The sequence below is a fragment of the Puma concolor genome, chromosome A2, assembly GCF_028749965.1.
Source record: "Puma concolor isolate L17-30 chromosome A2, mPumCon1.1.hap2, whole genome shotgun sequence".
In the NCBI taxonomy this organism is placed as follows: domain Eukaryota; kingdom Metazoa; phylum Chordata; class Mammalia; order Carnivora; family Felidae; genus Puma; species Puma concolor.
This window is the reverse complement of record NC_141668.1, coordinates 49,829,982-49,852,708: the sequence shown is the minus strand read 5'-3', so window position 1 is coordinate 49,852,708 and position 22,727 is coordinate 49,829,982. Positions and strand designations below refer to the sequence as shown.

General features: G+C 42.0%; 1 protein-coding gene across 4 annotated transcripts in view; it reads left to right on the top strand.

Moving 5' to 3' along the window:
- The window catches only part of CREB5 (cAMP responsive element binding protein 5), a 404,427-nt gene that overhangs the window by 63,262 nt on the left and 318,438 nt on the right, over positions 1-22,727 (top strand). For all 4 annotated transcript variants that reach the window (XM_086693658.1, XM_086693664.1, XM_086693650.1 and 1 more), the window contains exons 2-3: positions 10,586-10,657; positions 14,994-15,087. In XM_086693658.1, the coding sequence (XP_086549784.1) occupies positions 10,604-10,657; positions 14,994-15,087 (148 nt within the window). In that variant the 5' untranslated portion in view covers positions 10,586-10,603. The remainder of the gene's footprint in view (positions 1-10,585; positions 10,658-14,993; positions 15,088-22,727) is intronic.

The following is a 22,727-nucleotide window of genomic DNA, read 5'->3' as shown; positions in this document are numbered from 1 at the left end:
TGTTGACCGAAAAATGGTGCTGTTGTCTGGGGGCCTAGCCCTGGGGGATAGAAGGAGCTGGCCCCTGCGTTTGTTTGTGAATGGCTCGGACCTTTTGATGAATTGGGAGTCTGGTACAGCGTAACCTCTCGTGGGTGGTGGTTCAAGGAAAAGGCCTTTTCTTTCCGTGTCCTTTTTTCCAGGGTGTTTTAGTGGATTTGTAGGCTTTAGTGAGTGACTCTTTTGTTTAATAGGAAGTTGAGAAAGGCATTAAGGACTTTTCTAGCCCATGGAAACAATTTAGTGATCCTCAAAAATACAGCTTATTTCTGTACTTTTAAAATACAAGTTTAATGGTCCTTAACTGTGGTGACCTTGTGCTGAGAGGCGGACTTGAGTTTTCTTACTCTGCCCCCTTGTGAGCTCAGTATTCTCCTCTGGGTTACATTAGGAACTAGGCATCAGTTCTGAGTGTTTGAACTAGTTTATGGGGATGAAATCATCTCTGTAATGTGTGTATGAATATGTACGTATAAGCACACACACCCCAACTTCTTAGTAAGAAAACAGGCCAAGAGAGAAAAAGTGTGTGTGTGTGTGTGTGTGTGTGTGTGTGTGTGTGTGTGTATTTGGCCTATTAACACATTTTCTTATTGAAAACTTTTTTTGAGGAGGCCAGTATTCCCTAGTAAGTGTTCTGTGAGCTGATGGCTGATGGTACCGGCACATGAAAACAGAATTTAGAAGCTTGTGGTGTTCTCTACTTAAATTTTAAAAAGAAAAAAAAAAAAAAAACACGCTCTTTTTGATGGGACTATCCTCAGCATTAATATAAAACCAACAGGCAATTATCAGGAGTGAAAAGGCATCTGAGAAAGAGCCATATTTCCACCGTGGGCCAACGCTTTATTTTGCTTCTGTTGAGTCAACACTGCTTAAAACGGTGTGGTAAGTTAACTGGAGAGTGGGGACTGTAGGTAGCCAAACCAGGTAATTTATTTAAAAAAAAAAAAATCTAGGTAGCTTATACAAGCTTACTCATCTGTCTCCTCTGTGGATTGAACCTGAAAGGGTAGGCTTATGCTTAGTTAAAATTTTGGCAACTGTCCCCACCCCTGCTCCACTAGGAGAGGGAGTGATAATTTCACACGCTTTCTTGAATATTCATAAAGTTTTCATTGGCGTTGAATTTAGCCTCATCCTAAGCTTAACTGGGTTAAGTTTTTCAGAGCTCTTTGAAAAGTAGAGAGAGGTGGATATGCCTTCAGTCCCTTATTTTCATTTCCTCTATTGTGTGCGGGCTTTGTTTTACGGTCTCACTCTTACTGTCCTCTTATCTGCTTTTTGTCTGGGAACCAGGAGGCACGGGCCAGGGGGCAGTGGTGCTCCTGCTATTATCACCCTTGCAAAAGCTGCACTGTGGGGTGTTGGATCAGGAGACTTCGGTACCACACTGTGCCTGTCGTTCTGCAATTTGCAGAATGTTTCACAGCCCTGCCCTCCACCTGTTAACTGCCAACGGGGATCCCAGGAACAGAGGCACCTAACAATTGGCTTCACGTATTTCCGCATCCCCTTTCCGGACCAGGCAAAGAAAGTATGCCTTCCCTAGGAAGGCAGAGGAAGACGTGCCTTTTGCTAGTATTCAGAGAGCGAACCCTACTAGAATGACGGCAGCATCTTCAGATGACATAAGGGTTTTGCCTTCACATGGCCTTTAAGTGACCCGCTAGGACCGTCCAATGTTCACATGCTTGACATTTGAAGCATAGTGTGTCAGGAATCTGAATCAAGTCTTTGAGTGTATTTTTACCTTGTGTCCAACTGACGCCGTGAGGTGTAACAGGCTCTGAACACAAAACTGCCGGCTACTTTACATGGAACTGGGAAATGCCCAGCTTTCTGTTGGAGTTCAGGGGAAAAGTACCTAGTTCCATATGATCATTTGCAAATGTCTTTGAATAGTAAGTCAGTAATAGTAATCTTAAAATGAAATAATCTCTTACCAGGCCTTGCAGAAAGTAGTGAGGTCTGGCATGATCACCACTGTGTTTATATACACTCTTAAATTTTGTAGTTCAGATTCACGCACAAGAAGAAAACTCACATGTAAAGTATTATTGCAGCCCTTAGGTGGACTGAACGTATTGTGTTGCTTGGGGATACAAGGATATTTATATAGAATGGAGATACAAAGAAAACGACTCTCCCCGATAAAAATTATTTGAATGTGTGAAAAGAAAACCAACTAGAATGTTGTGATTTTCCAGACCATTTAAAAATATGCATTGTTTATAAACACAGTTTTAAAAGCCAATATACACAAACATCTCAAAAATTATCCAGAGGCAGAGCAGAATTATTTGGGATGTGTTGTAATTCTAAAAAAAGGCAGCTTTTACTGTAGTAGAGCAAAAAGGGAGAAGAAAGAACTGTACTGCTGACTTTTTCCTGATTTTCTAAACAGGCTGCTTTTGACTTGTAGAAAAATATATACCCAGTTTTGCAGTCAATCTCTTTGCCGTTAGAGTTTTTCCTTTCAGGATTTTAGGGGGCAGTTGTTTTAAATTGCAGTGGAAGAGGGGGCGCCTGGGTGGCCCATTTGGTTGGGCATCCGACTTCAGCTCAGATCATGATCTCACGTTTTGTGGGTTCGAGCCCCGCGTCGGGCTCTGTGCTGACAGCTCAGAGCCTGGAGCCTGCTTCAGATTCTGTGTCTCCTTCTCTCTCTGCCTCTCCCCCACTTGTGCTCTGTCTCTCTCTGTCTCTCAAAAATAAATCAATGAAAAAATTTTTTTTTAAATTGCAGTGGAAGACTTTCTGGAAAGGTAAAGATGACCATGTCAACGAAACCCCGGATCCCTTCTTATTCCAATTTAACTTTTCTTTTCTTTTCTTTTCTTTTCTTTTCTTTTCTTTTCTTTTCTTTTCTTTTCTTTTCTTTTCTTTTCTTTTCTTTTCTTTTCTTTTCTTTTCCTTTCTTTTCTTTTCTCCTTTCATTGCTTTTCTCTTCAGTGTGTTCTTACTGGGAGCAGGTAAAAAGGCAGAGTTTGCTGCCTTCAGCATGTCTTCTGAGGTTGTCCTCAGTTAGAAATAAGTCAGCTGATTTGGTTCCATTTAATACTTCCTGAGAATCTCTGTCCTAGCTCTTTGTTAACCACATGCATGCCAAATACACTTTTTTTTTTTAGAGATAGAGTGTGCCCTGCAAAAAAAGAAACAAAAATATCATGCTCCATGGGAGCAAGAAGAGGAGGACCTGAATACACACTCTCAGGCACAGACACACACGCTGTGGTGACTTTTTCAGCGCTGCACCTCGAGTGCCCAACACTGATGCTTTTAGCAAATACGTTCTGAACTATTGAACCCGTCGATAGGAAAGCTGTAAGGCAGGACTGTGCAAAACATAAGTAGAAATTAGCCAGCAACTTTGAAAAGAGGCCTCGTATCCAAAGAAACATATGGAAAACTTAAAAAAAAAAAAAAAAAGAGGAATCTAACATATGAAAACCCAGTCCCACTGGAATGTTTTTTCATACACAGTATAAACGCCACATAAATAAAACCGCAAAGCTCTGCAGGCGTACATGAGTGGACGTGAGCCCCCAGCACCCTCCTGTTCGGGCCTCCGATGGGGAGTAAAGCCTGGGTGAGTTTCCAGAGACAAAAACTGTTTGGAAATCCTTCCTCCTGGGAACGGGGGCCCTGGTTCCAAGGAGACTTTGGCCAGTCCCTTAGCGTAGCCTGACGCAGTGTGTGAAACAGTCCTCCTTAAGTCTGTGATTCAGGTTGTAAGACTCTGAACTTTGGGGATACCGGTGGATGGCAAACATGTTTTAAGGACAAAGATTTTCCGGTTTGAGCCGAAGAGTAAGAAGTAACTGTAGCGGTACGTGTAAAGTTTAGGACTTCCGGGGGAAAGAGTACTGGCCGTTCACTGCCCAGCAGCACACCCCCTTCTCGCCACGTCCTGGTGAAATTTTCACTTAGGAGGTACGGTCCCACTGTTGGTCTTGTTCCCTGTGTAAATCTCTGGTTCGAAAACTTTGCGGCATTCAAGGCGTGTCAAGCTTGAGGGCTGAAATGTCACTTTAAAAGCGGGGGTTAAAAAGGTCACACAGCTGCAAATAATAATAGCCCAATGAAATTCAGATTCTAGCTGCAGCCCACTTCAAGAATAACACTGAGACAGGAAACAAGCCTACTAGATATTTTTTCCCAGTAAGGCTAGGAAGACTACAGCTGATAAAATGTGTGTATGCACACGTGGTCATGTGCGTGTGTGTGTGTGTGTGTGTGTGTGTGTGTGCGTGCACGTGTGTGTATGAGACAGAGAGACAGACACACAAAGAGAGATGGAGAAAGACATATAAGACAAGCCAGAGACACAGAGAAATAGGCACACAAAGAGAAAGAGTTTTAGACAGCGAGATACAGGAAGAAAAGAGAGACCTACACAGAAAGGCAGAAAGGGATACAAGGACACACTCACAAAATAACTGATTTTCTTGGACTTAAATTCAAGGGTGTTTATTTTTCTATTTGACAGTATGATATTAAGGTTAGAAAACTAGAGGTATATTGGAAATAATTAGCTTCCACAAATTGTTTTTTCATATGGTATCTCTTTGATTGGTCTGATTTTACAATGTTTTCCTAAATGGTCATGTTTTATAGATGAGCAAAGGAGATAGTGAAAGGTACAATATCCTTCACAAAGAAAGAAAGTCTTAGCCCCACACTGGATATAAAATTCTCTTCCAGGAGCTAGCCGTGTGTTGGGAAAACCATCCTGCCTCCTTGAATTTCTGTTGGGTTATTATTATATGTGGCTCTTTGCCTTTCTGACCAATATGTTGAGAGAAATACTTGTTTTTTTCAGAAGCATGAAGTACATATTGGCTATGCACTTAACTAATGTAGTTAATGAGCAACTTTTGTTTCCAGAAACAAAGACTGATCTGCTCTCACACAGCTTGACTAACTCAAGATGCTCCTGTTTGTTAGCTGTCCTCAGCACTGTAGGAAGGACCTATTTTCCCTTCTAGAACCTTTTTGGCAATCTTGTAAGCTCAGCAAGGTAGCGAGGTCTCTTTCACATGAGTCCTGTCCAGAAGGCTCTTTCCACACTCGCAGTAGGCCAATAAATGTCGACAGATGTTATTAACTTCATATTAAAATTCCGGCCCCCCCTTCAGATCTATAATCCATTCATGGTCAGATTAACAATGTCAGAGCTGATGGGGACATATCAATATTGTCATTAGTGCTCATTTGTATGTACAACTTCAGTTTGCATTTTTGAAGCTCCCATAACTTTCGGCGTTGATAAAAGTGCATACAGATTTTCAGATGAAAACAACGTTGTTAGTGTCTTGATATTTCAAATCCTGTGTCACTGTATGAATCTGTCTGCTGTTACTGGAAGAAATTTGTTCCATTCTAAGATTAGAGACCTGAGATTGGAGTTTGGTGTTAACTAAGGATCAGTATCAGCTTCCTATGATTCAGACAGGGAAGCATCACTCTTGGCTGATTATAGCAAACTTCGTTGATGTAGGTTTTTTCCCTTTGAGCTCGGTTGTTGCCCTTGCTTAAAATACATATTTATAGAAATTTGTGTAGACTGTCCAAGTTTTTGGTAACATTTGTTTTTTTGCAATATTTGCCTTTCATGAAATGGTAATTCCAAGTATATCTCTAAATGCCTGGCAAAGCATTTGAATGGATTGCATCAGCCATTGTGGAAGATTTCCCATTTTAGACCAGGAGGAATTTGTGGGGTCAAACACTGAACAATGAAAGAGATTCTTGCTCATTTCAAGGCTGAGGAATCCAGTGGCAGTTGAGGGTTTGAATTGTAAATCAAGCCTGTCATCTCCTTGTCAACTGGGAAAAACTTCTACTCACTTTATGTACTATTAGGGTTTGTTATTAGGGTTTTGTGTTGTTTTCCAAAAATTTGAAGGGAAATTAGACTCATAAGGCATTTGTTCTAAGTGAACATTGAATCTGAACTTTGGAGAAGAGGAACAAAAAATAGAGCTGTTTAGAAACTCCTAAATGATTAGATAGTGTCTGCCACAATTATGACTGTATCTAACCAAATTTATGGGGTCACTCAGTGTTTCTCAACGGGTGCTCTGTAGGGATCATAAGTAGCCAGCACATGGCTAAGAGACTGGTCTTCAGTGGCGTCACTGTCTATGGCAATATTAACAGACCGAACTTAGAGTGAATTAAGACGCTTACATGTGAAATTTAATGGAAACTAGCCTCATCTCAGTGTTTTCACCAAAAGCAACTTTGACATCTTTTTTCATGAAGTCTGGTGAACTGTCTTCCCTGGCCATAACTGAGAACGAGTGGAACAAGGGGTCTGCACAACCTCTCGCCTTGCTGAAAATTTGGTTCTGGGCCCAAAAGTTTGAGAACCACTGCCTTAGGAGTAGAGAAAAGGCAAGCTGTTTGGGGTGGTTTATGATGATGATTCAGGATTCATTATCCATTCCACAAATATTTATTGAACGCCTACCATGTCAACTCTACACAGTGGAGCCTGGGGTATGGCGACTGCCAAACAAAACTGGGTTCATTAAAATGTCCCAGCTGGTAAAACAGCAGAATGGGAAATAAGAGGTTGAGGCATGACTTCGGAGGCCCTAATGCAGAGCAAGCTGGCTAAAATCATGTCTGAGTGATTTGCCCCACTCAGTGGATGATAAGAAGAAAAAGATTTGCGGGGCTTTCGTAGGAGTCCGTTGGAGAGAATAGCGATCACACTCTTTGCTGGAAGAGAACCATAATAATAGACCATAAAAAGAGACCTGGTTCTTCACTAATACATCAGACCAGATCGTACTAGTTGATAAAAGTAATGAAGCCCGTGTGGCAGAGCGGTACCATTTAGTAAAACCATCACAAACACCCACACAGCAAGCAATGAGCAAGGGCGTGCTGTTTGCCGAGGGTTGAATGTGGGAACTGCAGTGCGTCAAAATAAAGCAGTTGAGGTTCACACACTTCTGTATACACACCCACTCACCGTAGACTTTATTAATCACTTAAGCCTATTTTATTTTAGCAACTGCCATTTTACCCTAGGACTTTCATTCCGGCACCGTGTTGCCAAAACATTTGGGCTGTGGGATCCGTAGCATATGATAAATTAGTACAGCTTCATTCATGTTTAAAACATAGAATGATAAAATGACAGTAGCAACTCAGTTGAATATACTGCTGACTGACATCTAAACTATTTGAAGGCAACCTGTATTTCTCTGATTAATCATATGGCTGTAAACGTAACATCCATACCATGATGGCTCAATAAGACAGAGTAAATCTCTACAGCTGGGGCCTATTCCGCCTTCAAGCATCCACACCATAGTCTAAGTCCGTGGCATCTGCTGCAGCTCCTATGCACGTTACCCATTGGTCATGGCACATTGTAGCCAACAATTAAGATAAAATAGCTCATGCTGATACCAACCAGAATTGCTAGATTATTCCCATTGTAGGCTTGAACTTACGGAGAAAGTCGGCATTTTGGTGAACCAGCGTGTGGGGTAGAGTTGTGATTATGGTAGAAAAATACTTTCTTCTCATACGTACCTGGCAGGGCTTGGCCCACCTCTCTCCTCACTTTGGCTTTTTAATGGATTTAATTTTTTTTCAACGTTTTTTTATTTATTTTTGGGACAGAGAGAGACAGAGCATGAACGGGGAAGGGGCAGAGAGAGAGGGAGACACAGAATGGGAAGCAGGCTCCAGGCTCTGAGCCATCAGCCCAGAGCCCGACGCGGGGCTCGAACTCACGGACCGCAAGATCGTGACCTGGCTGAAGTCGGACGCTTAACCGACTGCGCCACCCAGGCGCCCCAACTTTGGCTTTTTAATGAATCTCTTTCAACCTTCAGTAGTGGCACTTCCAATCTTGACCACTGCTATTAGTTGGACGTTAATCTAATTATCATCACTAATTACTACTTCTGGACGTATGCCGTAAATGCGTTTATATGGAGCTTTCCCTTTTTACTGTCAGATAATCTTAGTATTGGTTTTCTTTTGTTGTATTGGCATTCTTTTGTTACCTTAGCGACTAAAAGTCTTAGGTGGCATCCAAGGAAGACTCACCTTATAGCAGATTCTCCTTTATAAGTAGAGAATAGTTACTGTTATGGTGAGGATTAAGTAACACTTGTCCACAGAACCTCCCCCACCAGCCACCTCCAAACACACACACACACACACACACACACACACACACACACACACACACACACCACACACACACCCTTAAATACAGAGACCTTTCGGGGCGCCTGGGTGGCGCAGTCAGTTGGGCATCCGACTTCAGCCAGGTCACGATCTCGCGGTCCGTGAGTTCGAGCCCCGCGTCAGGCTCTGGGCTGATGGCTCGGAGCCTGGAGCCTGTTTCCGATTTTGTGTCTCCCTCTCTCTCTGCCTCTCCCCCGTTCATGCTCTGTCTCTCTCTGTCCCAAAAATAAATAAAAAAAACGTTGAAAAAAAAAATAAATACAGAGACCTTTCTCCATAATTTGGGCATGTCTTACAGGCCTCCTCACTGATCAGTGTGATACAGGAATGAAGGAGCCGAAGATTATGTTCATAGCCTTATTGTAAAGAGGGGGAATTGAGGCCTGAAGCAATTAAATGACCCAGCCCCAGTTAGGCAGATCATGGTCACAGAGACAGAAAAGTTCCAGGAAGGCATTTAAAAATTTACTAGAAAGACAAAGCATATTTAATTAATGGATAACTCAATTACTCTGTTGTTTTTTTCTATCTTGGATCAAAACTACTTTCTCACCCTTTATTTTGAGGCTTAGAAGTAAATCAGCATTCACAGGGGACAGAAGGGATGCTCTGTGATAAGTGATTTGAGAAGTCATTTTAATTGCTCATGACTTTCCTCAGACGGGGACAAGTGGAAAGCTCCTAAAGATACTTGTTTTTTTACTTCTCATTCCACATATAATAGAGTAAAATCATTTAAGCAATACATCTGACCCAGGAAAGCTATAAAATGATGCTAAGTTGCTGCGTTGGTAAATGACCAGTGGGCAGTCAATCCAGACACAGATCGGAAAGGGTATTTACTGAGTGAAAATTGTATGAAGAGGAAGCAGTGTGAAGAAGAATTTGCATTTGTAAATTTGTTTTGTTTTTTAGTATCTGACCAGGAGTGTTGCCTAAGGCAAGTCTTTTCGCTTGGTATTTCAGAAAAGTGAAAGCGTGCACCTGTTTCCCAAAGAATAGATATGAAGTCTGTTAGTGTTTGGGGCAAGGGTATAGTGACAGACAGATTAGCGTTGGGTTTTTTTGCAAGATAATAAAGCTTCCTTGGACAAAGGGTAACTATTTCTTGAGTAGAAGCAGAGTTCCCTCTTTCAAGGGTGAAGGTGACTTGGGACTCCTTTGGTATCACCTGCAGGTACCATTTTAAGGAAGCAAGTTCCTTCCTGTGCTTCAGAGATAAAGCAATAGGCTTTAGTCCATGAGTCCCTGAGAGAGCCACGTCCCGCCAGCAGCACACGTAGCTTATTTAAACTCAACTCTAAAATAGGCAAGAAAGAAAAGTGTGACTTAGAAGACGGTTTAAATTGTGAAACTTAAATTTGCATAGTACTTCACGATGTCTAAAAAATTTTTATGTTGCTGTATAGATCGGTAACCACAAAACCACGTGTATGTACTTTTATCGGGTTGGGGGAGGATTTGTCAAGGTGATTTTGATTATGCTCAAGTTTTGCCTCATAAGCTTACCTCAGAACCTCACCCCTACATAAGAAAAGACCCACACTCGAATTTAACCTATGCCTGAGACCGTAACGTAAGATTTCTCCCCACAAAGCTACCTTACGCCAGATAACAGCTGCAGATCAGATGGGCGATGGCCTTAATGTAATATTGATTTCAAATCAGCCTGTGCAACCAAATTAACAAAATATCCCAGGTGACGTTTTCCGTCTTTTCTTATTTCTGTTTCTCCCTGCATAACTCGGGTACTTTTTGTTGAGGCATCCGTGAATGCCTGAGATGAAAGGGAATTTAAGATCATGGCTCCCCACTGGGGTCATTTGCTGAGCTGGCTGCAGGGCTATTTTGCATCCTGTGGCTGTCCTGAAGCTTGGTGGGGTGATCATGGGTGAATTATGTGACTGCTGCTCAGGGTTGGTCACCACACTGGTGACACCCCCATTCGCTTCCTCCTCTCCCGCCAACTCCAAAGGGCAGGTGTGAACTTTACTTTGGAATCTTCTTGCGCAGGTGCGGTCTTACCAGGCAATAACATAGTCCAGGTGGTTTTCCAGAGGCAGAATCTCTGCTGCACAGCCCCATGGCATTTTTCTTCAAAGTACAATAAATACGCACTCAAGCGAACAATAGGAAGGCAGACTGCAGGAAGCCTGATGAACTTCAGCGGGACCTGTGCTCACGTTAACGTTTATCTTGTCTAATTTGGGGATTGGCATTGCAAGGGGCTCCGAGCAATCGCCTTTCTCATGTTTCTTAGGTAGAAGCAGGAGATATTCATGGCTTTCTGTTTTCCTTCCTCCCTCTCCCCGTGACCCTTCAGATTTATGAGGAATCCAAGATGAATTTGGAGCAGGAGAGGCCGTTTGTCTGCAGTGCCCCAGGCTGTTCGCAGGTGAGTGTGAGAATCCTTTGGTCTGTTTTGCCAGAGACTACCTGCCTTCTGACAGGAAAGCAGCTCTCACTTGCCAATCATGCCTGCTGTGGGTTTGCTTTCTTCACCAAGATGTCGTCAAAGCCCCCGTCACCATCCCCACCCCCCATCATCTTCCTCATCATTATTATTTTCTACTTTGAATAGTTTGAACTACTTCCCTCAAAGCCCCGTGAAATACATCAGCATTGGCCTCTTCCATCCTTAACTTTCCCCCTGGAAGTAAGCCAGACGCATCCTGCCCACCAGATGTTCAGGACTGTTATTTCAGAAAGGGGAGGGAGGACGCTGCTTTTACAATAGTCACTTGATATGGGGCCTTTGGATTACTGGTGGAATAGCTCACCATCAGAGCCGAATTCTGTTTTGTTTTGTTTTCCTCTTTGAGTAAAATAAACCCCCTATAACTCTTCTAGAACCCACAGTTTTTCCACTTATCTAAACCTCAAGAGGGGAGATTAAACATCAAACCTCTTTGCCTCCAATGGCTCCCATCAGGCAGAATCGTTGTGAGGATTAGATGAGATACTGCATGTAGAGTATTTAGTATAGGGCCTGCACATAATAGGTGCTCTATTAATGTTCACCGTTGTTGCTACTACTGCTGTTGTAATTACGGACCGTGTGGCAGGATTTCCCAAGCTTGGCACTATTAGCACTTGGGGCTGAATGATTCTTCGTTGTGAGGGCTGTCCTGTGCGTGACAGGATGTTCGGCAGCCTCCCTGACCTCTCCCTTGGGGGCGAGGTCCCCTTGGGAGCCACCATGGCCCCCGGTTGAGAATGACTGCCCGATGGTTTGCGTTTTTGGCTTTAGCTTTGTTTCTTTTTGGACCTCTTCCCTTTCGGGTGTCCCCTGATTCTCGCTGATGCTCTCCCAGCCCGTTTTATGTGTTGCTATGAGCCGTCTTTTCTCCTTTTTGGAATCAGGCAGGGTATAAATAAATAATGCCACAGACGTGTGGTCACCGGTGTCAGACGCTGCTAGAGCCGGGGCAGTGAGAGGCTGAGCAGAGGCTGTTGGGTTTGGCTGTTGGGTTCTGGCGGGTGACCTATGAAAGAGGAGTCCGGGCGGGGACCAGGTTGGAAGGGATTAACGAGTGAGTGGGTGGTGAGGCAGTGGAGGTGGCCAGCATAGAGGACTCTTTCAAGAGCACCAGGGCATGACGGGAAACAGAGTGATATAATGGTAGCCTGAGAAGGAAGCAGCCTGAGAGAGGTTCTTTTTAAGCGAGAGGCTAGCCAGGCGGGGTTTAGTCTAGGACGCTGGTAGTGAAGGTTGAAGAGGTGAATTTCCAGTGACCTTGAACTCAGTGAAGGAGCAGCCTTCTCCCCTGAGAAGGCTGAGTGGACCGGTTGGACAAAATGAGGCTTGAGGATTTCCATAGTTTCTAGGTTGCCCGGTGAAACTCCAAGCCTTCCCCCTCAACCCCTTGCCAAAGTTAAACGTAAAGATGCATCTGAAACTTGATGTTTTTATTTAATGTGTTTCTTTCTCTTGATAGGCTGTTTAAAAAAAAAAAAAATATGCGCAGCTTTCAGCTGAAGACGTGTTAGAATTGAGGAAATGTCATAGTTCCCTAGTGGTTCCAAGGGTCTCCCGGCGGAGTGTTAGCCAATCACGGTCAAGTCAATTGTTGTGATCATGGCATTTACGGTAATGACCGTCCAGAGCCTGGGAACCTGCATAGAGAAGAAAGGATGGCCAGGGATTGGAAAGGGGAGAGTAAATATGAGTTACCAGTGCTTGTGCTGCATTGGGGGTGATGTTTCCCCCTTTTCCCCTCAACGGAAAGAAACTTTGCTGCATTAGGAATGGTCTACAATACCTGGGAGGTTTTTTGTGTTACGGCTCCGTATACATTAGCTTTGTCCCAGAAGTCAAGAGAAACAAGCTTCTTTTGCTCTTTCTGATCTCACAGATTCCATTGTTAATTTCACTGCCCCTTTGCCCTCAGCATGAACATGTTTTGAGTTCCAGTGGCTTCTCTCAGCTGTGTACCTGTTGTAGACTCTACATTTTGGTTATTTACAATTTGTGCTATATTCCTGGTAAATTAAAAAAAAAAAAAAAAAACCCACGATGCCCTGTATTGTCTCTTTGGGGAGGGGTTTATAGTTAACATGGCATACTATGGAGATTATTGTCACTTAATAAGTATTGTGGTTAATATTCTATTATGGGCTGTTATTTTATGGAGCCAAAAAATGGCTTACAAATACGAAGTAAAGGCTATTGCCATGTTGTTTGTTGATTATATATATCACAGTAAAAATTAAAGTAAGGATTTTAGCAGAAAGACTAAGAAGTTTACCCTGTCTATAAACCACACATGGTAGTGTACCATATTGTAAGGTGTTATAAAGGACCAAGAAAATAGATGAAACTTCATCAAAAACCCCTGTTGTTACAAATCAAACTTCTATGTAGTTAGAAATCTGACATAATTACCATGCTTTGCTGATTCTAAATGCGCCAATATATATGATACAAATAACAAATAAAGAAATGATTTGTATTCCCCAAACTACTTTTATTCCAAAGGATTTAGTGCAGTGAATTCCCTCATTCATATGAACCCAAATCTATACACGTTGCAAAGAAGATGCCTACCACGGTATGCAATAGTGATCGAAACTTAAAATGACTATCCCAAGGGACTGGGAAGCTCCAAGAGATTTTCTAAATTGTCAAAGATTCGGAAATGTTCAGCAGAGTTTATTGCCTTTGGTTGTATTTTCATTTGACTTTGGTAAAGCAGACACTTTGTTAAGTTCAGTTATCAAAAACATACCAGTCTGAGTCAGGGGAGGCTAGGATCTGCTCCAATAACAAATTATCCCGAAGCTTCAATGGCTTAAACCAACAATCGCTAATTTCAATTGCGCAAGCATCCATTTCTGTCGGAGCTTGGCAGGACATTCTTCATAATCTTTTAGAATTCAAAAATGCTCTTCATATTCCTGCAGAGATTTAGGAAGATTGAGGAGCCACTATTTCTTATATTGTAAGTTGCCAGACTAAAGGGGAGATGGTCTTGCACCACGAATTAGTTGCTGACATATGAGTAATGTGTCATTTCCATTCATGACTCCATGGGCAGAACGAGTCACATGGCCCCACCCAACCACAAGAGGGCCAGGAAATCCAGTCCCACTATATGACTAGAAGCCAGACAGCTGAAAACATTTGAGAGCTGCATTTTTGATAACCATAACATCATTCTTTGAAAATTAATAATAAAGTGTTGGTTTACGATACTGTACAGAGTATAGAATCCTAAAAATGATTTGCCATGTTACTATAAGTCATATATATATACTTATAAAAGATCATATAATGAGTGTGCAAGGTCGTCATCAACAGAAACGTTCCAAACAAATGGCATGTGCACATTTGTAGGTGTATGTATCAAATAGTTGAGCATGATGTGGAATTCCTTCCCAATGTCTGACATGAATCAAAATTCTTTTCCTACTTCATGCATTTCTCCTACTTTTGGTTAATCTATAGATAATGTGTAGCATACTTATTATGCCTTAGACTTAATTTTAGACAAAAGTTCCAAATAGTTTTGCGAAACTCTGGGGCTACTTAGGTCTAAATTCATTTTTTTTTTCTACTTTGGACATGTTATTCTCCCACGTAGAGGTAGAAATGAGAGAATTTTACTTGGCTTCTTTGGGAACATAAACATTGAACATTCATTCAAACACTCGAATTCTTTGAAGGTATAGCATATTTCTATTGTATATATTACTTGAATACTTTCAATATTGTCCATTTCTTCTTTCTCATTGATTCTTTAAACACAAAGTTAGGGTCTTCCTTCAGATGCAAACCTCTAGTTCCTAAGGAAATATCTAATTTACTGATGAGTCATGACAGTTGACTATATTCGAAGACTATCTAGGAAGTAGAGGTTTTTAAAAGGAATTCCCAGAGAAGGAACGGGGAGCCAGAGATGATGGCAGGCAAAGGTCTCTATTTCTTATTACTCTTAAGCCAGATTTTACTGCAACCTAGTTAAGCCCCCGGTAAACTATAATGGCAATAATGATGCATATATTTGGGTGCAATTCAAAGGAACATCTCTGCCCATTTGCTTGCAAAAAATAATTTGTCATTTAACTTAGCATGCTTTCACACTTTTTCAGAACTAATTTTTTGTTTTGCCTGTCACATATGCAATGCTGAATACATCTCTTTCTCTGTGATGGCAAATATATGTTATAAAACTAAATGGCTCCTCTCCCCTCTTCCCACCCCCCCCCTTTTTTTTCTATTTGTCTGACAGCGCTTCCCAACAGAGGACCATCTGATGATTCATAGGCACAAGCATGAAATGACTTTGAAGTTTCCCTCAATAAAAACAGACAGTATGTTATCAGGTAAGGAGCCATCAAGCAAAAAGGCTTTGGGTGAACAGCATCAGCCGCACGGGAGATACTTGTTCAACTTAGGATAGTTTCCAATGGCAAATGCCGTGCCTTGAAGACATATATTTCTAAGGTACAGCAGAGACTTAAAATAATGGTAAGCAAAAATGTAATCAGCTAATGTGGTGTTCACTCAAATAACTGGAGAGCTGGGACTTCTCATTTTCAGGAACGTAAAATGTTTATTACTATGAAAGTTGGCTCCATCTAAGTATTTTAAAAATCACATGCCTGTAATCAGTCAAGCAAAACATCTTCACTGAGCATTTGTGATGCACACTAAGCTGTCCTGAGCGCCATGGCAAGTGCAAAGGTTGATACGGTTTCCGTTCCTGAGGATGTCACAATGTCGTGGACGTGTGAAAATTTAGCCGCGAGGACTATGTTTCAGATGAGTGTTTGGAAAATGCCGTGTGACTTTAGCAGAAGGAACTTCCTCTCTTTCTCTCTCTCTCCCTCTCTCTGTCTCTCTCTTTGCATTGTGGTGGTCAGTGAAAACTTTTTTAAAGAAACAGAGCCTGCCTCCTAAGTGGAAGATTAAATGAGATGATAATGCAGAGGAACGTAGCCAGTGTTTAGCAAATGTGAGCAGAAATAATAATAGCAATCCATCAAGTAATTGCTATTCCTTCCTATTTTTGATAGGTGGTGGCGGTAAGTTAAAACAGAGTGCAGGGCCAGGAGTGGGCAAACTTGAACTCTAGCATGGGCTCTGACTCCACCGGCCAGATAACCCTGAGCCACATCAGTGAACCCTTTTGGGCCTCAGTTTCTTTCCACATAGAATGGGAATGATTTTATCTGCCCAGTCTATTTCACAGGCTTATTGTGAAGATCCAGTGAAAGAATGTCAGCGAAAGTGTTTCACAAACCCTGGCAGGGTAATCGAAGTGTTTCCTGTTACCCTTTTAGGCTAGAAATATTTCACCGAAGCCACTGTCTTCTTGGCATCATGAAAGAGATAATATGCCCATAAACATGCTTTAAATGATATCAGAAGAGAAACGGACTGCCCTGGCAGGCCTGGCTCATATAATTTCGCATTTCTATGGCACTTAAATTTTACGAGTATTTTATTATCCCTATTATTAGTAAATCCTCCAAGAGTTTTGTCAGACAGGTTATTATTACAAGTCATATTTTACTGATAGAGAAGAAGGGGCATAGGGAGATGGAGAAGCTCTCCCAGGCTTACCGCTGGGGGCAAAGACAAGGGTCCTTCGTTCTGCAGTCCTAGCCCACAGACTGGCATGGCCGCTGCATTGTCGGGCTTCAGCGGTTTGTATCAACAACCAGACAGTCCTGGCGCCAGGGCCATCCACACGTCTCACAAACCCGCCAGTGGCTCTTTAGTAGTGTGGATGTGCTGTGATTTAGAAGAATCTCGAGTCCAAAGGCAGTGTCTTTCCTTGCCTCCGCCACCACCCGCCACCTCTCAGCCTCTTCGTTTGGATCGAACTAGTTGGCTCTTCAGAACTCGTTTCATCTTCCCTTACGTCTAGAAGCAGAGATGCAGAAGCGTAGATCTGCAAGAATTATAAAAGCCCAGAAGCGTTAGGAGGGATCGTCTGTTCTTTTGTTTTTATCGTTTCTTCTGTTCTGTCAGTCGTCTGTCATTCCCGTTATGAATTGGTGTGACTTTATCGTTAAATGATGAGCATATATATATATATATATATATATATATATATATATGCAAGTAGCAGGGCTGGAGATGTTGCAATTCCCAATATTTAAATTTATTGGTTCTCCTCTGATTTTTCCCAAGTGGAAGCCCTCAAATAGGCTTCTTAGTGTTAGGACAGGGGGAGGTGTGTGTTAAGGAGTAGAAATGATGTGCAGATACTGCTGCTTAGTGGTAAGGACCAGGTAGTATCTTTCAGGTATACTGCTGGAATGGCCCTACGAGGAGCCCCATCCGAAGGTCCGAAAAAAAGGAACTAAGGCTGTGTGAACACATATATTGCCTGTAAACAGATTTTATTTATTTATTTATTTATTTATTTATTTATTTATTTATTTGGAGAGGGGAAGAAAGAGAGAGAGAGAGATAGAGAGCGAGATCACGAGCTAAGGAGAGGGACAGAGGGAGAGAGAGAGAATCTTAAGCAGGCTCCATGGTCAGCACAGAGCCAGATGCAGGGCTCCATCCTACCACCCTGGGATCGTGACCTGAGCCGAAATCAAGAGTTGGATGCTCAACCGACTGAGGTGCTCGGGTGCCCCTGGGGGCCACTTTTTTTTCTGTTGTTGCAATATCCAATTACACAAAATTTCATTTCAGATGAAGTGGAGCTTGACATAGAAAGAGAAAGTAGGGTATATATGTTTATTACTAATTTCAGAATATCTGGTTAACTTGTATTTTGGAAAACCACCTCCTCCTTCGTTAATTGCAAATACTATAGTTAGAGACATTAGTGAGATGCCACAGATAGGCTTTTTGAAGGTAAGTGTCCAAAGCGTTGTCAGATCTGAAATAATTTCCTGGCTTTGTCATAAAGTCCATTTTATTCAGGCCAGGTACAACTTACTACTCAAGATGATTGTAAATGATCTGCGCCATGCCATAAGGCAGAGTAGTAAAAGTGACAGTCATGATGTTTTATTAGCATGAGTGCTCTTATGGATAGACAGTAAACATAAAACCTCAGTTTAAAGAGACAGTACCAGTTGGTACATGAATGGGGTGGTGGTGGTGGATTCTGAGCCAAAAACTTCTAGACCCTCCCACCTTGGCCCTCCCATCCTTATTTGATTCATGTGGTACATTTCCAGAGTCCCGATATGATGATGGATTTGAGTCTTTCCCTTTCGCTGTTCTTGTTGTGAGTGCAGATGATTTCATGGTGAGAGAGGTTGTGATATCAGAGATTTTTAGGGGCCAAGGCAGAAATGGGAGCAGACTGAGAACATTATACTGTCACATACAGGTTGTAAAATCACCAGCTATTATGCGACAAAAGATGTGTTTGGTTTGAAAATTATGATCAAGTTTTAGTATTAGAGCGAAAAGAGTATGGCGTTTGGGTCTATTTTAATGGTATTGTGATTACGCATTCAGGAATTCCTAAATCTCGCCCTGTCAGAAGCCCCAAACCCCACTTATTTACAGAGTTCCCAGGTCCTGTACAGGAAAAAGCCAAAATGGGAATCAAAGTGCAACTTTATTTATAGCCAGACAAGCAAATAATATTCCACACGAGAAGTGCGTGCGTGCGTGTGTGTGTGCGCGCATATTGGGAGAGTATGGTGGAAATATTGACCTAGAAGATGACAGATTTTGCTTCCTGAAAAGATAGAGTTTGCTTCATGAAATTTAAGAGTGTTGCAGACCTTTTCTCAAAAGGTAAAGCCCAATCAACATCTCATCTGAGAAAGAGATACGCAAAACCACACCTTTAAACGCCTCCATGCAAGACATCATAGCCCAATTAATGCTGGAGGCAACTGGTGTGTGTACTTGGAAGGAAATTGGAACAGGCATCTGCTGAGGTGTGGAAAGAGGGGCTAAAGTTGTCTCTCCACCGTCACTTATTCATTCATTCAACAAACACTGAGTGACTGCAAAGATCCTATTGTGCTAGGTGCTGGGGATGCGGCACTGAACACGACAGATGAGGCCCCACTTCCGTGGAACTTACTATACTCTACTGGGGGTGGGGAGGAAGAGAGGTAATTGACGACACCCCTCCCCCCAGATTAATAAATAATGAGTTAGTGACAAGTGTGAAGATGAACCATGACAACGTGAAGTAAGTGTCTAACCGGCTGCTAAAGGAGGTCAGGAAAGGCCCCTCCACATTAGTGGCATTTCAACTAAGACCCGATGCTCAGCACTGTGGGCTCCAGTGTCCTTTCTCTTTGTCTTCTGAATATGTGGGGCTGAAAGTGGTGACCCCACAACACCAGATATGGTGCAGCCGAAACACACGGAAGAGAGGTGAGAGAGACTGGCTTCCTCATTCCACCTTCCTTATTCCCATTCAATGCAGAGATCTACTGTAAATGACAGTAGAGTCCCTCAGAACCCCATTGGGTCCCTGGATTAAGTCTAGCATGAGGGACTATCTCTAATTCCAGGCTCTACACCTAATTCTCACCATGGAGAAAGCAAGAAGCAAGAAATTCAGTGAAGTAGAACATGAGATTGATCATGATTAACTGGATGATCTCAGAACCCAAATCCATTGCTCATGGCCGTTTGCTACAAACCTACATAATAATCCATGGGCATTTTAAAGGGAAAGTCAGAGAAAAGGTGACCATCTCATTGCAAATTCTTTTTGTAATGAACTAGGGTCTTAAAAAAAAAGACTGAATAAGTAAATCTCTCTCTCTCTCTCTCTCTCTCTCTCTCTCTCTCTCTCATGTGGGTGTGCACGCGCGTGCGCGCGCACACACACACACACACACACACGGACCATACTTACCTCCTCTTCCATTGATGATGAAGGTACATAGTGACTTCCCACTACTGAAATTCATCAGATCTCTATGGAACAGAGGGTGGCGGAAATGGCTTTGCATTGGAGGGCAGCATGATAATAACAATAGCTACCATTTATTGCCTTGTCTTATACCTATAATTGTGCCTCCTGCTTTATGTACATTATGTTATTTAATCCTGGCCACTTTTTTCACACAAAGAAATAAGATCAGGAGGGTAAGCAGTTTGTCCAAAGTTCCTGTCTATAATTTTCTCATTGTACATCTAGATTTGCTGAGCTACATGCACTAAGAACATGGTTTGGTGTTACATTATTGGCTTACTTCTTCATCATATGGAGAAAACAGTCAAAAGTTTTTAGAAAGAGATTATGTTAACACACTAGCATTTACAGGAACAAAGAGTGCGTTTTAAATCAGATTTTCCCCTCCATTATGACAAGTGGCAATGGGCATGAATAGGAGTTGTCAGCCTGTCATTCATGTTTCCAGCTGGTCAAGCAAAATTGAATTTTGAATGATTCACCTGATTACCTCGGAGGCCTTGATCTGCAGTACTCTTTATATATGAAAAACTGGCTTCCAGTCTATTCCATCTGGAAACTAACATCTTTGACAAAGAGTGTAGGAGAACTCTGGCAGCTGGTGACTGAGTGGAAATCTGAAGCTTTAGCTTCCATGGTTCAGGGCAGGGCTTGATCAGAGGGTCACCTTGGATCCCTCAGTTCACCTGGCCTGCGGAGACATGATCTCCTGGTGTTCATAACCCTCTTCACCAACTCAGCTCCTCTCACATGAATTAAAACTATGGCTTGAGCTGCCTGGGCGGCTCAGTCGGTTAAGCATCCGACTCTTGATTTGGGCTCAGGTCATGGTCCCAGGGTTGTGGGATCGAGCCCCTCATCAGCCTCTGTGCTGAGCATGGAGCCTGCTTAAGATTCTCTCTTTCCCTGTGTCCTTCTCTCTGCTTCACTCTCTCTCGCTCTAAAAATCAATAAATCAATAAATCAAATATTAAAATAAATAATACAATAATAAAGATATAATATATATAAACTTATAAATATTTATATATATAATTTGGATGCTATAAATAAAATAATAAAATAAAAAATAAAATAAACAAATAAAAAATAAATAAAATAAAATAAAAATAAATAACATTGTGGCTTGATTGCTATGAACACTTTGGCTAGGCCATGGCTGACCGTGAGTAGGTGTGGATTATATACTTGATTAATTTAAATCTGAATCTGGGGGCGCCTGGGTGGCGCAGTCGGTTAAGCGTCCGACTTCAGCCAGGTCACGATCTCGCGGTCCGTGAGTTCGAGCCCCGCGTCAGGCTCTGGGCTGATGGCTCAGAGCCTGGAGCCTGTTTCCGATTCTGTGTCTCCCTCTCTCTCTGCCCCTCCCCCGTTCATGCTCTGTCTCTCTCTGTCCCAAAAATAACATTGAAAAAAAAAAATTAAATCTGAATCTGTCTTCTGGAGCCCTATGTCATATGAGATGCCCTTGTCAGAGCATTTTCTAGTTGATTCAAGGCCCTCCCAAGGGCCTCTAGTCCACCAGCTCTCCACCTAGACAGTAAATGGATTGCAGCATTCGATCCAGGAGTCTGCCTGTGTCTCATCTCTTGCTGACCTCTGGTGTGGGTATCACCCACACCATGGCCAACGCTTAAACATCCCACCGCTGTTGTTTAAAAACCAGAGTTGCCTTGGTTTGTCCCATGGAAGCACTGCCTCTTGGGACAGATGCAGGGAAAGAGTAACATCAGTGTTGCAGAGAGGACCCTATTGCTCCTATTGTATATTCACACTCAATAAAAGGCACATTTATTGTATAAAGGAGCCTGTCTAAAATTCCGTGGAATTCTGTCAGTTGTTACTGATTATTGCTTTTATAAAGGATTGTGTTATTTTAAAATTCATTTAGGGGCGCCTGGGTGGCTCACTTGGTTGAGCATCCGACTTCAGCTCAGGTCATGATCTCGCGGTCTGTGAGTTCGAGGTCCGCCTCGGGCTCTGTGCGGACAGCTCAGAGCCTGGAGCCTGCTTTGGATTCTGTGTCTCCCTCTCTCTCTGCCCCTCTCCCGCTCATGCTCTGTCTCTCTCTCTCTGTCAAAAATAAATAAACATTTAAAAATTTTTGAGAAAAAAAATTCATTTAATGTAAACCCTCTTAATTAAGACATTATGAAAACTCAGGGATAGGGATGAAGTAAGAAATTTTCAAGAAAGCACTTGCTGAAAAATTCACGGGATAAATATAACTATAAAAAGAATATCAAAACTAAGAAAAATGCCTTTTCTGAGAACCCCAACTCTTACTAAAATAGATATGCTAATTCCAATCCTTTTCTCTATTGATTTGAGCAGCATTCTGCAGGAGTTCCATTAAGCTACGTTTTGTTGGTTGAATCTGAGTCATGCAAATAGTAAAAATGCATTACCTTTTAAAAAATACCCTATAATTAGAATGGTCACTAATTCAAACTGATCTTTCTTATAAGTGGTTTGAATTAGTGGGGCTTTTATAGTGTTCCTAGCCACCATCAATTTAATACGAAATGATGTAAAATTACTTCACATAGTCCTTTAGTGAGACCATAGTTGAGACTATTAGACCAGTGGGTAAGACAATTTTGCTTAGGAAGTTTGCATTCTTCTTCTCTGATATGTTATGGGAACTCTGCTTTTACTGTTTTTTTTTTTTTTTTTTTTTTTATCACTTGTCTCCTTGCCTTTTTATCATTGAGGAAAATGAAACATAGACAAACGTACAACTCAAATGCAGCTCTGAAACCCAATGAGGTAGCAGCCTATTATTAAATGTAGAGCAGACTAAACACTTTTGAAAAGAAGAATCGGGTTTCAGGCTTTAGCTTTGTGCTTGTCATTTAGACTTTGGAGTAATCATACTTGCTGGGGCTGAAGCATTTGATGCTAGGCAGACTATGGACTGATTGGAAAACTTAGTGAGTTTTTTTCCCCTAATAGTTGTAGCCATGTACTTGTCGTCCTTCCCTGATGTACTGGGGTACAGAATTTCCTACCGTATAACGGAGGGGTGAATTTCTAAATCATATGTCAAGCACTATGGCACTCTTTCAGGTATACAAGAAGGGTCTCTGTATGGCAAGA